Consider the following 14,558-nt stretch of genomic DNA (forward strand, 5'->3'; position numbering starts at 1 on the left):
CAATTATAACTGTGTATTTTCAGCCTGAGTTGCTGGGAAAATGGAGAGTAATAGTAAGAGAAAAAGGAAAGTTGAGAGTTAAAATCACTTAGTGGATTTTAATTAATACATTAAATAATAAGAATAAGTGGGAAGGGGATGGCATTTAGTTTTGAGTCAAGATGGAGCTTGAGGTGATGGAAGAATATCCAAGGACTGGAGATCAAAAATATATTAAGATTTCTGATTCAGATTTCTCCATCATCGACTTAGATTATTGAGGAGAAAGCAGAAGTAAAGAGCAAATAGGAAGCTAGGATACGAACTGTATAGGGTTGAATCGCAAGAGTGATAGAAGGAAGTTTTAAGAAGGAATCAGATGTCAAATATGTACACTGTGATGTAATCAAAGAGAGTATGAAATTTGCATTCTCTGTCTTTTTGAAGGTCAAGTCAGCTATCAGCTTACTTCAACATCCTGTGCCTTGTGTATCTGAGGACTGTAACTTGCTCTGTCAGGAGAGCTCTCTCACTTTAATGAGTCTCTTATCTTTAGCACCTTGTGGAATTTTTCAAATTGTATTTTACATCCCTGGGGCTCTTTGGCAGGGTGAACTTAGACAGGGGTCTTGTTTTTCTTTTATCTAATATGACTATATAATTATATATCCATGTCTATATATATAGTTTAAGTGGACTGTTTAAGTACTGAATTCATTGAAAGAAATCATTTGCCTTCTCAGTTCTACCATTCTGTTGTAGAATGAGAACAGTTGTGACTCTAGTCCCCAGCAGAATTAATTAACACATGTGAATTCTGTGCCTTTTCTGGTGGTGAAAACATGCAGCCAATTCCCTGGAGTCATAAAGATATGCTTCCTTTTCTTCCCTTCTGCGTCTCCAAGTACAATTTTCCATTACCTTTTTCGCCTAACCGTCCCTAAGGATAGTAATTTATTGAATATTTCAGAAAGGAGACAGTAGTAAAAATAATTACCACGACTAAGTAATAATTATTGAACTCCTGCTTGTGGTTTGGAGTTGTTTAATGAAATGGCATACCAACATGAAGCATCGATTTGAAAACATAATTTTATGTTTAACATGAAAACATGTAAAAATACTATGTTTGAAAATCCTATGTGTCGTCAACAGTTATTGTTAGACCACGAAAATTATTTCAGTGAAACTGACTACATACATAGAATACCAATGACCAAATGTCAAAATTATTCTGAACTGAGCATTAGTTATATCATTGGATTTAATGACCCTGAGAAAAAGGAGAATTTGTGTTATAAACAGTAAAAGATAAGAACTTAGTCATAAACATTTTTAGCTCCTAAAAATGTATATTCTCCTGTTTGTTACTATGGTTAGAGTTTCACTTACCTCGACTATTAAATCTATGATAACTATTTACAAAAAAAATAAGTACTTTGTAAGGCTTAACTGCACAATACTGGAACATAGCATCCATTCAAATATAACACTAAAATTTACTGTTGGAAAACAGCTGTGTAACATGATGTAATGTCTGTAGCTTAAAATCGTTCAAGTTCTAACTTTACTTTTTTTTTTTTGTTTTACTATTTTTTATAGTGGTAAAATATATGTGACATAAAATTTGCCATTTTAATCATTTCAAATGTAGAATTCAGTGGCATTCATTATACTCACAATTCGTGCACTGTCTACTTCCAAAACTTAGCCTTCACCCCAAACAGAAACTCTGTACCCTTTCTTCTCCTCCTCAGCCCCTGGGAATCCCTATCTACTTTGTCTCTATGAACGTGCCTATTCTAGATACTTCATATAAGTACAATCGTATAATACTCGTCCTTTGTGTGCAGCGTATTTTACTTAGCACACTGTTTTCAAGGTTCCTTCATGTTGTAACATGTATCAGAGTTGCATTATTTTTTTTTATGGATGAATACTATTACATTGTATGTATATACATCTGTATGTTCTTTGTATATTTATGTCTTTAATCAATCTAAGTGTGTCATTTTTATCTATCTTTGGTGTATATGAAGATGTCATATAGGTTAATTTTATTCTTTTCAATTCTTTTACAGATTTGACGGATGAAAAAGTGAAGGCCTATCTTTCTCTTCACCCCCAGGTATTAGATGAATTTGTATCTGAAAGTGTTAGTGCAGAGACTGTAGAAAAATGGCTGAAGAGGAAAAACAACAAACCAGAAGGTAAGATCTCATTCAGACTGAGTGTGGATTATTTCTACTCTATGGTTACAGAAAGGTATTTAATACATGCTAGAAAGTAAAATACAAAGTCGACAAGTATTAGCATTTTAATACTGTAGAAGTTTTATTCTGTTTAAAAAGATAAGTTAGAATGAGAGGAAATGAATAGAAAAGAAAGATCCTTGACTAAAAAAAACTTGGCAAAGAATTCTTGAAAATTTATTTAGATATGACCATTTGAAAAATGCAGAGGTTAATATTAGACTTAATTTTATTTGATTAATATTAATGATTATAAAATATTCTTTATATACATTTCAAAAGTATATTTTGCAAAAAGAAATCTTCAAATAATTTTTATATGTGCACAGTAGGAAAAGATCTCTTGACTTTGCCTTAGACATTTCATTCACACTCATAAACTTAAGACACAATTATATTTATGAAAAAAAGACATGTAGGCTTAAAAGTCTTGATGTGGGCTTGAAGTCCAAGAAATTTCCCCCACATTTGAATATATATTAATATATTGGATTTGAATATTGTAGTATAATTTTAATTTTGGTTTTAAATGAATTATATTTGGCCAAATATGAATTTTAATTTCTATGAATGTAGTTTTTATGGTGGACATTAATTTTATATATGACTTTAACTATTTGAAGAACTTTTATATTAAAAACACAAAAATATATAGGAAGAGGGAGAGAGAAATATAAATAAATCAGAGACAGGCATATTCTTTTCAAAACAATCATAGCATTTAATATAAAGAATGAAGCTTGACATGGCATATTTCAGCTATTACAAACCTCAAATATTTGAAAACAGTTTGAGAAGTTTGACACTTTCAAATGTGTGACTTAGTTGTTTTTAAGGTACGTTGTGGAAAGATGCATATTTGAACTTGCTATATAATGATGGATAATAATATAGTGCAAGAATGTATGGTATCTGTGAGATAACTAAATTGAGTCTAGGTCTTAGAAAATGAAAAATTTTGCATACTGTTTCAGTATTGCAGTGATAGTTAACTCTTAAATTTTTATAAAAATTTGCATCATTCCATATCTCCCAAATCTGTTTTCTATGTTAATTGATCAAATACTACTTTAAACTGTTTGATACATACACTCAAGACTTAAATGATTATTAAGAAAAGCAGTATGTAACAGAAACAGCACTCAGTTATACGGGAAGAAAAACTTGTCCTGATAAGGAGATGATTTTGACAGTGACCTTGCTGAGGACTAGAGACGGTCCATGAAGAGAGGCAGGGTGAGATGTGGACTTGGGGCTTACCATCTAGTGGTGAGACAGGCAGAGAAGCCACCACGTCTCAGAGTGCATCAGTAGTAAACCAGGAGGCAAGCAGTTTGCAGTGGAAGTGTGTAAAAGGGAAGCTTTAATTCTGCCGCTGCAGTCTGGTAAGACCCTTTTTACCTCCTCCTCCGAGGGAGTTTATCACAAGAATGTATCTTGTGACATCCACTTTGGGTTCAGCGAGATTGTGTGTCACCGTGGCCCTTGCAGACTGTATAAAAAGGAGCTTTAGCACTAACCTTGTGAGAATGGCGTGAAGAAAGCATTGCCCGGTTTTCTTTGCAGTAGAGAAAGCCAGTTAAATATCTTTATTTGATTTATATGGTTATGGATTAAGGTCGTGGTCAGTGGAAGCATTTCATTTCTTCCCTTGCTCCCTCATTATTTTTTAAAATTTCCTGTTCTCCTCAACCAGGCCGCCTCTCCTTCCAAATCCCTTCACTGAAACGTCTTGAGGAAGAAAATTGTTGTGGAGAGGATTTTCAGGGAGTGTTTCCATGTCCGTGGGTGGACCCAGGATCAGAAAGTGTGACAGATAGAAGGTCTTGGAGAGTAGTTTGTTGAAAATGAGACAAGCCTGTCCAGATTATTTCATTACCAGCCTCATATGGAAATGATCTATACTATGGGGACAGAAAATTGTGTAAAGGTATATTCTGCTTAGAGAAGTTCATGTATGAAAATTCAGATTTTTAATAAATGAATAAAGGGATGATTATTTAAATTACAAGATTATATTTGCCTTTAAAATGGTCGGTTTTCAGGGCCGGCCCCATGGCTTAGCGGTTGGGTGGGCGCGCTCTGCTGCTGGCGGCCCCGGTTCGGATCCCGGGCGCGCACCGACGCACCGCTTCCCTGGCCATGCTGAGGCCGCGTCCCACATACAGCAACTAGAAGGACGTGCAGCTATGACATACAACTATCTACTGGGGCTTTGGGGGGAAAAAATAAATAAATAAACTTATAAAAATAAAATAAAATGGTTGGTTTTCATATTGCTTGCAAGTGTTTTTTAATGGTAACTTTGTGCTGTCAAGAAAGCCGGTTGTTCTTCATTCATTTAGTATTTTACTGAGCACCTACTCTTGCTTGGTGCTCTTAGGCAAAACTCTTAAAAAATAGGGAATGCATGGCATATTTCGGTTAAACCACAGTAGTATTTATAATGCATCAATATTGTGGCCATAGAGGAGTTGTAATTTCCAAGGCATTTCAAATGTATTCACCCTTTACATCTGGTTACAATCAGGGGAGATCAGGTAGAGTCGTGTTCAGCTGGCAGATGTTGAAACTGTGCCAGGGGAAGCCAAGGGATCGCTGGAGGTCCAGCCTCTGGTTGTTGAGGGATCAACTGACAGTAACTCTCTGGGCAACATGAAGGCTTGGTCTGTGTGCATCGTAGTTATTTTTTTATCTGTCACCTAACAACACACCTGATGCGTAGTGGGGGGTTCTGTAAACATTTTTGAACGAATGAATGAATTAGGGAGGGTTGGGTTTTCGATCGCCGAGTGAACTGTTATGACGCTTCTCACCACACTTGGTTATCATGTGCCTGACCCCAGAACTGCTTTCATGGTCTTATCTCCCCTACACTCACTTAAAAGCTTCTTGAGGGAAAGGATTATATAATGTATATGTTTAGATCCCTCAAGGTACCTTGTCTTTTCATTTATTCAGCAAACTATGTGTAAAGCATTGTACAGGTACTAGGGTTATTGAGTTGCTAAGGAATTCACAGTCAAACAAATAGAAGAGAGTTACAAGTTTTTACTTTCTTCTAGGTAGTCTGACAGTGAGGTCGAGCATAGTCGAGGCTTGAAATCTCCGAGTAAGAGTGGTCTTATGGAGGGAGCCGGCCACAATGAATCATCATCTATTTGGTGTTGACAGACAGGGGAGTTGGGGAAAGATGGACCACCATATGTCCCCAGATTTAAATTTCAAAAGTCTTTACTATTATTGTTTTGAGTTTAGTTTTTATTGCTTTCATACCATTTTCATTTCAAATGCATGAAGTTCTATCTGTAGTTACGAGGCAAATTGCCTTTTGAAGGTTGACCTCTGATGGTAAATTCCAAACAGTCAATTTTCCAGTGATGTTTGGAAATTGGAGCTACCATTTATTTCTTTTGTAACCTGACGTATGCATTTAGAGAATGTGTAACAGTTTCCTCAGAAAGCATTAAAGCCTGTTCACCCTCACAACCCTACTTCCATTTGGGAAAAACTTAAGAAAGAAAGAAAACTATCTAGGTCGTGAATTGTTTCACTAAATGTTATATTTTATGCTAATTTTTATGCAAAGTAAGTTTGACAGGCCTAGCTGGTATTCATCAAGACTATTTAGTATCTACACAAATATCAAAGTATAAATATAAAATTAATAAATAAACAGTAGTATATGATGAAGACCCAACCTTTTGCATTACTTATAAGAACATTCTAAGGTGGAACACAAATTTACGCCCTTAATGTCATTCTCATATTTCCGTTATGTACAGGAAGAGTCATGTTTGAGTGTCAGCAATATTCCCTTTTGGCTTCTAATGTAAAAAATTGTGAGGTGACAATGTTGCTGGTGTTGGCAAGGATGCATAAAGAATTGAGAATGTTGGAAGTCAGCGTGACTGTATTTGGCACCTTCTGTTATTAGAATAATATTTAAAATATGTGGATTTTGTTTAAAACTGCCAAAATGTAACTGTGATATTCATTTTCCAAGGGGAAGCTATTTGGTACTCAAGAGAGTGACTGATTGAACCCAAATCATTTAAGAGTTATGAGTAGCAATGCCATCTTTTATGGCCAGTAATTTCTATTATTATTATACTTCTATGTCTAAAATATTCCGTAGCAGACTATATCACCAGCAGAGTACCTATACATGTCAAATAATTAATAATGAAAATATCGGTGCTGTCCGCTGCCTTAAATATTTTTCAGCAAATACATGAGTGGTTTGTTTTTTTACTCAGAGAATGTAGTTACTACATATTTGTCACCTCTCCAGGAATCTAGAGATGAGATTTAATTTTCATTCAAATAATACTGTTAGATATTTCATACTTAGAATTGATGAGATGTAAATTATGCCCCCTAAACCTACTCTATGCAGCCTGTAATGCAGATTAAATAATATTTCTGCTGCTTAGTATATGACAGATGGTTTCTCTGCTAGTATGTATAATGTAGTGGGATGTTCAATTAATGGGGCATGAATTACTTTGCACAAGCATGCAATGTTAGAAGGTTTTAGTAAGCTGGACACTAATAAATCATATGTTAAGTATTAGTACATATCACAAATAAGAAAAAAAACACATTGGTGAAATGGTTTATTGGGAACTTCGTTTTGGGCACTTTCTCTCTTTTCCTTGAAATTTCTTTGTCTCAAATATTGAAATGACATTTTCATATAGAACTTTCATATTTTCTTTTGTAATGGAAACCAGAAAATGTGTTAAATGTGTTGAATAGCTTGATCTGAATTATAAATAAACATGAGTTCACCATCTGGTAACTAGAAGGGGGATAAAGTTGATATTAATTCATTTGCAGAGAAGTACTTGATATATTCCATTAATTCTGTTAATTGCTCATATTATTATAAAGATGTATCTTTAATTTATTCTTTTTGAGAGTGTTTGGGCTCCACAGCAATTGAATCAAATTGATTGGGATTTTGATAATTTTAAAGATTAAATCAGATCATTACAAATATTGTTAGTGAATATGAAACTAATTCAAATAAATTTAATACCTTCGTTACAGGCTAGATTGATTTCTGAAGCAGTTTTTGTAGTATCTATAAAGTTCCTATCCATGGTAGCTAATATTTGTGCATTGAACATCATTACTACATTTCGTAAGTAAAAATTTTGTTTACAAAGGATTCTAACTAATGAAAATGTTATGAACTAGTGGATTTTTGAAAATACTTTGTTTTCTTTGGTGTCTTTTTTGATAAAAATTGTATTTGATAATTGCACATATTATAGAAAAGGATGTTTAGTAAAAGTTATTGCATCTATTTAATAGAATTCAGCATTTAAAATTTTGTTTCACCAACCATAAATTTTTAAAAACAAAATAAAGACCTATGAAAGATGAGTGGTATAACTATTTCTCAGTGTTTTCTTGCTGTTGTTGTTCTTTAATCTACCCCTTAAAAGCTTCTTGAAGATTTAACAAAGATCTGGATTATTTGACCAAAGGTTGAGTAATCATTTCTAGAAACATCCATCTGAGTGGCAAGCTGTAGCTGGAATGTGACCAGTTACTGGTCATTTCTCTGGATAGTCATTCAGTATCCCAGTTGACAAATAATTATTGAGTTCCTACTATGGGAGTGTAATTGGAGAACAAGGAATATAAACTTGCTCCCCTCAAGGTCACTTTCTAATAGAGGAAGACATAATGAACACGTAATCAAAGAATAAGATGATTTCAGTATTTGTTGACTGTGCGTATTTGAAAACATCTAGCATAATGTCTAGCAAATAGAAATTTTTAAAAGAATTAAATTTGCTTGAGATTTTAAGGTCCACATGGTTTGCTTTTAGCCAGTCACAGGGGGCCTGTGTACTAAGGAGGTGCCTCTGTCTGTCTGCCGTGTCCTGGGCTCTTTGTGAGTCACGGGAGCAATATTTCTTGTGTTTACATCTTGTGGTGTGGAAAGAAGACACGAAAGTATGAGAATACAGCAAACGAGTATCTATCAGGTGTTAGATGATGTGGTGTAGGTTGTCCAGACAACGCTTGTGAGGGTCGATCGAGGTCATTAAGAGGTATGAAAATGGAGAAGGCTTTTTGCAGGAATTGGTTCTTGATGTAAGCCACTGTTCTCAAAGTGTGATCCCCAGACCAACGTGAGCATCACTGGGGAACCAGTTAGAAGTGCCATAGGTCGGGTCTCGCCCCAGACCTGCTGAATCAGAAGCTGCTGTGGTGGGCCAGCAGCTGCGTTTCCACGGGCTTCCCAGGGAATTCTAATGTAAGCTGAGGTGAGAGCCACTGTGCTAGGCGTTTAGGGGCCTGTGGAGGAGCAAATGTGCTGCTGCTGCTGGGGGGGGGAGCAGGGGACAAAGGCAGGGCCCCTGGGTTTGGAGTGATTTACTTCTGGTAGAACTGGAAGGGGGAGGATTTGGCCCAGAAAATTCTGGGTAGAAGCAATGTGATAGAAAGCCGTGGGGTGGGTGAAAGCAAGTTGGCTAACAACGGTTGAGTTCAAACAACAGTTTGGTTAAAATGAATAGATTTGGCCCTCTGTATCCGCGAGTTCCACGTCCTCGGATTCAACTACCCGCGGAAAGGCATAGGATGGTTCCGTCTGTAATGTGCAAACTCTTTTTTTCTTGTCATTATTCCCTTAACAGCACAGTATAACAACTATTTACGTAGCATTTTTATTGTATTAGGTATTATAAATAATCCAGAGATGATTTAAAGTCTACAGGAGGATGTACGCACATTATATGCAAATACTATGGCATTTTATATAAAGGACTTGAGCATCTGCAGATTTTGGTGTCTGTGGGGGTCCTGGAACCAATCCGCCGTGGATACCGAGGGATGAATATGCTCAGTTGCTCCTCTTATGTATTTTGTTTTTGAGTTTGGGGATTTTCTTGTTTGCTTTTGTAGTACTGGCAATTTTGATACGCTGTAGAGTAGTTCTGCTACAGATTTCACGTCTTGAAAATATTTTTTCTTATCTTAAGAATGGGAGAAAGTGGTGTTAAAATTTTTGTCTTTCTACCCTCATTTTATTTTAGCTATTTATTCATGTTCTGCATGGACTGTAATAGAAAAAGTGGAAACAACGTATATATCTGAAATAGGTGTTTAATTGGTAGCTTCACTCAAGTATGGGAAGTTGCAGAACAGTATATATTATCACCTTTTTGCAAGGTAATAATTACATATAAATGCACAGACAAAGAGCTAGCAAAATATATGTCATTGTGGTTGCTTTGGGATTTTAGGGATTTATAGGCATGTTTATGTTCTTCTTATATATGCTGCTTTTTTAATAGGAAAGAAATAGAAGAAACATTAAAAGATAGCTTCTGGGGTTTTCCTTGTATGGAGAGTTTTGCCCCAACTTTCAATAATTCTAATTCAGTTTAAACCAGTATCCTCTGCTTGTTTGACAGTTTTTCTGTTGCAAGGGGTAATAAACATTTAGTCTATATTCACTAATCCCTTATTATTGACTTTTTCTTGCCACCCCATAACATGTTATCGTTGATCCTTTAGATGGTCACGTGGGAAGTTCATGGCTGAAATGGGGACTAGAAAAGCACACAGCTTAATTTTTGTCTCAGAGTTGTCATTTTAGGTTTACAAATTAATTCATTTTACTTAAACTTAGCAAATGTCGACTATGTGTTGAGCATTTCCTAAGCACTGGACATGAATTCAGTTGTAATGGAACTTATTGTCTAAAGGAGGAATAAAATAGTAATTTGATCATAATTATTTAAATCAGTTATTCAAAAAAATTTTTTTCTTGGATTGAGAACTTTTAGGATTTACTCTCTTAGCGACTTTCAAATATACCATAAAGCGGGATTAACTATAGTCATCATGTTGTACATTACATCCTCAGTACTTATTCTTACAATTGGAAGTTTGTACCTTTTGACGACCTTCACCCAATCCCCCCACCCTAAGTCAATTATAAATAGTGCTGAGATTGAAAGCTTTTACTCTAAGATCAGGAGCAAGACAAGGGTGCCCACTTTCACTGCTCTTATTCAACATAGTACTGGAAGTCCTAGCCAGAGCAATTAGGCAAGAAAAAGAAATGAAAGGCATCAGAATTGGAAGAGAAGAAGTAAAGTTGTCTCTATTTGCAGATGACATGATTTTAAATATAGAAAATCCTAAAGACTCCACCAAAAAATTGTTAGATCTAATCAATGAATTCAGTAAAGTTGCAGGATACGAAATTAACATACAAAAATCAGTAGCATTTCTATACACTAACAACAAATTATCTGAAAAAGAAATACAGAAAACAATCCCATTTTCAATAGCATCAAAAATAATAAAATATGTAAGCATAAACTTAACCAAGGAGATGAAAGAGCTCTACTCTGAAAACTATAAGACATTGATGAAAGGAATCAAAGAAAACACAAATAAATGGAAAAGTATCCTGTGTTCATGGATTGGAAGAATTAATATTGTTAAAACATCAGTACTACCAAAAGCCATCTATAGATTCAATGCAATCTCTATCAAGATACCAATGGCATTTTTTAACAGAAGTAGAAAAAACAATTCTAAAATTTATATGGAACCACAAGAGACCCAGAATAGCCAAAGCAATCCTGAGAAAGAAGAACAAAGTGAGAGGTATTCACACTTCCTAATTTCAGGGTATAGTAATCAAAACAGTATGGTACTGGCATAAAAACAGACAAATAAGTCACTGGAACAGAATTGAGAGCTCAGAGATAAACCCAAGCATATATGGTCAGCTAATATTTGACAATGGAGCCAAGAATTCTCAATGGAGAAAAGACAGTCTCTTCAATAAATGGTGCTGGGAAAATTGGATATTCACAGATAAGCGAGTGAAAGTAGACCCCTGTCTTATACCACTCACAAAAATAACTTGAAATGGATTGAAGAGTTAAATGTAAGATGTGAAACCATAAAAATCCTGAGACTACATCAAACTAAAATCTTCTGCACAGCAAAGGAAACCATCAACAAAGTGAAAAGACAGTCTACGGAATGGGAAAAAATATTTGCAAACCATCTAATTGATAAGGGGTTAATATCCAAAATACATAAGGAACTCATACAACTCAATAGCAAAACACAAACACCAGGAAACAACCTAAGTGTCCATTGACAGATGAGTAGATAAAGAAGATGTGGTATATGTATAAATAATGGAGTATTATTCAGCCATAAAAAACAAAGAAATCCTGCCACTTGCGACAAATGAATGGACCTTGAGGGCATTATGCTAAATGAAATCAGTCAGACAGAGAAGGACAAATACTATATAATCTCAATTTCATGTGGAATCTGGAAAAAAAAACCAAACTCAACGAGATCAGATTTGTGGTTATCAGAGGCAGGAGATGGGGGGAGGGGGAATTGGATGAAAGTGGCCGAAAGGCACAAACTTCCAGTTATGAGATAAATAAGTACTAGGAATGTAGTGTACAACATGAGGACTATAGTTAACACTGCTGTATGATATATAGGAAAGTTGTCTAAGAGAGGAGATCCTAAGAGTTCTCATCACAAGGAAAAAAGAATTTTTTCTTTCTTTTTTGTTTTTTGTTTCTGTATGAGATGATAGATGTTAACTAAACTTATCATGGTAATCATTTCATAATATATGGAAGTCAGATCATTATACTGTACATCCTAAACTTATACAGTGCTGTATGTCAACTATATTTCAATAAAACTGGAAAAAAAATCCAAAAAAAAATGCTAAAAAGGAAGGTTAGTGTTTAATGAATGCATGTAACAAGAGGATCTGATTTTGTCTGGGGCTAGAAAAAGGTTCTCGGAGAGTGTAGAAATTAAGCTGAGGCCTAAAGGATGACTTTGTTAGCTAAAAGAGCGGGAGTGAGACGGGAAGGCACCATGGTGGAAGGGGCTTTGTTGGAGCATGGTGGAGGAAGAGGATGTGGATGTGAGCAGAGACTGGTCATGCAGGCCCTTTTAGGTCATGTTGAGGGCTTTGGATTTTATGTTAAGAGCAACGTGAACTTATTGAAAGGTTTAAAGGAGATTTGATAAGACATGTTTTGAGTGTTTTTCACAATCTATAGTGTCTTGTTCAGCTTGAAAAAAAATGCAGTGAAGTTTTAATCTCTGGCCAATTGTCACCTCTCCAGAACTCATCAGAGCACTTCTTTGATGGTTTGTTGTGTCAGTAATTGATAATTTACTTGCATATATCTTAATGCAGTAGCCCCATCTTTTGAAATTGAAGCAAAAAATATGTGTCTCTATAATGTTTGAGAGAGGAATAAAGTTTTGCTGGGAACTTTTTATAGAACCCGTATGACTTTAATATTTTCAAGTAGAGTAAATAAATGTTCCTTTTGGTTTTGGCACAGTTTAAAACCTAATGTTAAAACACTGAATGTATTTGAGGAAAAGTGCACATTGAGCGAACAAGACTCAGGAAGAAGGAAAGCATGCATATCTCTAATCTGTGTAAATCATGAAACATTATCAAGAATGACTCATAAGTCACAGAACGTGGAGCAGAGACACAACAAAATAAGGATGGTTCTCAAACTTCCAAAACAGTTGAATAGGAAATGATAAAAATGATGAAAGGAATGATTTATCTTAGAGAAATTATTAACACCAAGAACTTATAATCAACAAAGGAACCATTAATTCTACGGATATTTTGGAAATTGATCTCAGGCTGAGGGTTTTAAAAATCAAGGTTCCTTAGATCGTAGTCAAAACTCCTCATTTTGCAATTTATACAATGTTTTTCACTTAAAGAGTTTATTTAAAAAATATATAAACAATTATATTTCTTTTACCAATTACTTACATATGAGAATTATTTGAGATGGACTTAATAATACTCACAGCCTTGAAATATTTTTTTAGTTATCAGTGGAGACACTCAGATTTCAATTTGGCCTATAATTATCTTCACACTGTTGTGACTATTCAGCTTTCTATATGTCCTTTTACTGTGGGGTTAAGAAAATTAACTTTTAGAGTAAGTCCTATTTGAACTTTCTTCATAACTGTTTATATGAAATTCTAATGCAAGGAAAAGAAACTTAGAATATGTTAAATTACTAACAATTTCTAAGATATATTACTTCAGTTCTAAGTTAGAGAAGTGATTTTAGACATAAAATATTTTTCCTATAACATTTTTCACTCTTATTTTTTATATTTTCCCCATACACATTTTAAAATGTAATATGTAGCATGTACTTAAATTATTTTTGTTTTAAGAATTGCAAGTCCAGTGCCTAGAACAGTATCCTGTTAGGTAGGATTCTTGCTCTAAATAGTTATTAAATGAAAGAATACACTTAAATTAAATATGGACCTGCAGAGTTTCAGTAAAACCGAGGATTACTAATATAAATCAATCAAAGCTTTATGAAAAGTAATTAGTGCCTGGCTAGTAAACATTTATAGAAAGAAAGAATGAGTGAATTCGTGAAGCCTGTAACAGCTCATTAACACGACTAGGCAATACGGATATCAAGATACTGAAATAATCTTGAAAAACAGTGGCGGCTCTGCACTCCCTGAAGGCTCCTCCATCACCTCAGCCCCCGAGACGGTCGTCTAGACCTCCTGTCATAGGTTGCATTTCTTGGAAAGTGGCTCTGAAATGGAGATTAGTGTGGGGGAGGTTTGTCAGGGAATTAACACCTGTGGAAGGGAAGCATGGGGAAGGGAATGAAAATGGGAAGGAAAGGAAACTGTTTGGCAGAGGGAGAGGTTAAGCAGTGGATAAGTGTAGTTCTGGAGCTGGGGTGGCCCTTCAGGATTGTCCTGAGGGGGCTGAGGAGTCTGGACCTTTGTACGCCCACTTCATCAAGGCACTGGATAGGCGCCCCTGGAAGTGGGTGTGACCTTGGGTGAGGTGGCTTCCTTCAGGTGAGGCGGTCCTGGCAGAGAGAGGGGTTTGTGCTGGCAGTGTTCCCAGGGGAATAAATTCTTCATTACTCGGGGGGATCTGGATGATACATCACAGCATCCAACACAGAGACCAAGTGCAAAAAGGTCCGAATGGTTCAGAATTCACATTTCAACCAATCTTTAAGAAACTGTCACTGGCTCAGTCTTTGTTTCATTTCAAAGAAGAATATGTACAATCATCTGAAAAGCCTTTAAAAACCCTCCTCTGTCTCTAGCTACATCTTTGTGAGGTCAGATTTTCTTCACACACCTCAACCAAAAGGACAACCACAAAATGTTAAATGCAGAAGCAGATTAGAGAGTCCAGCTTTTTCTATTAAGCCAGACTTTTAAAAGATTTATAAAAATGTAAAACAATGCCCCTCTTCCTAG

The 14,558-nt window shown here is 35.4% G+C and overlaps 1 protein-coding gene across 1 annotated transcript in view; it reads left to right on the forward strand.

Moving 5' to 3' along the window:
• The window catches only part of PDE10A (phosphodiesterase 10A), a 247,023-nt gene that overhangs the window by 114,406 nt on the left and 118,059 nt on the right, over positions 1 to 14,558 (forward strand). Inside the window, exon 2 of the mRNA XM_058534019.1 lies at positions 2,061 to 2,189. Within this exon, the coding sequence (XP_058390002.1) occupies positions 2,061 to 2,189 (129 nt within the window). The remainder of the gene's footprint in view (positions 1 to 2,060; positions 2,190 to 14,558) is intronic.

This window comes from Diceros bicornis, chromosome 39, assembly GCF_020826845.1.
Source record: "Diceros bicornis minor isolate mBicDic1 chromosome 39, mDicBic1.mat.cur, whole genome shotgun sequence".
NCBI classification, from domain to species: Eukaryota; Metazoa; Chordata; class Mammalia; order Perissodactyla; family Rhinocerotidae; genus Diceros; species Diceros bicornis.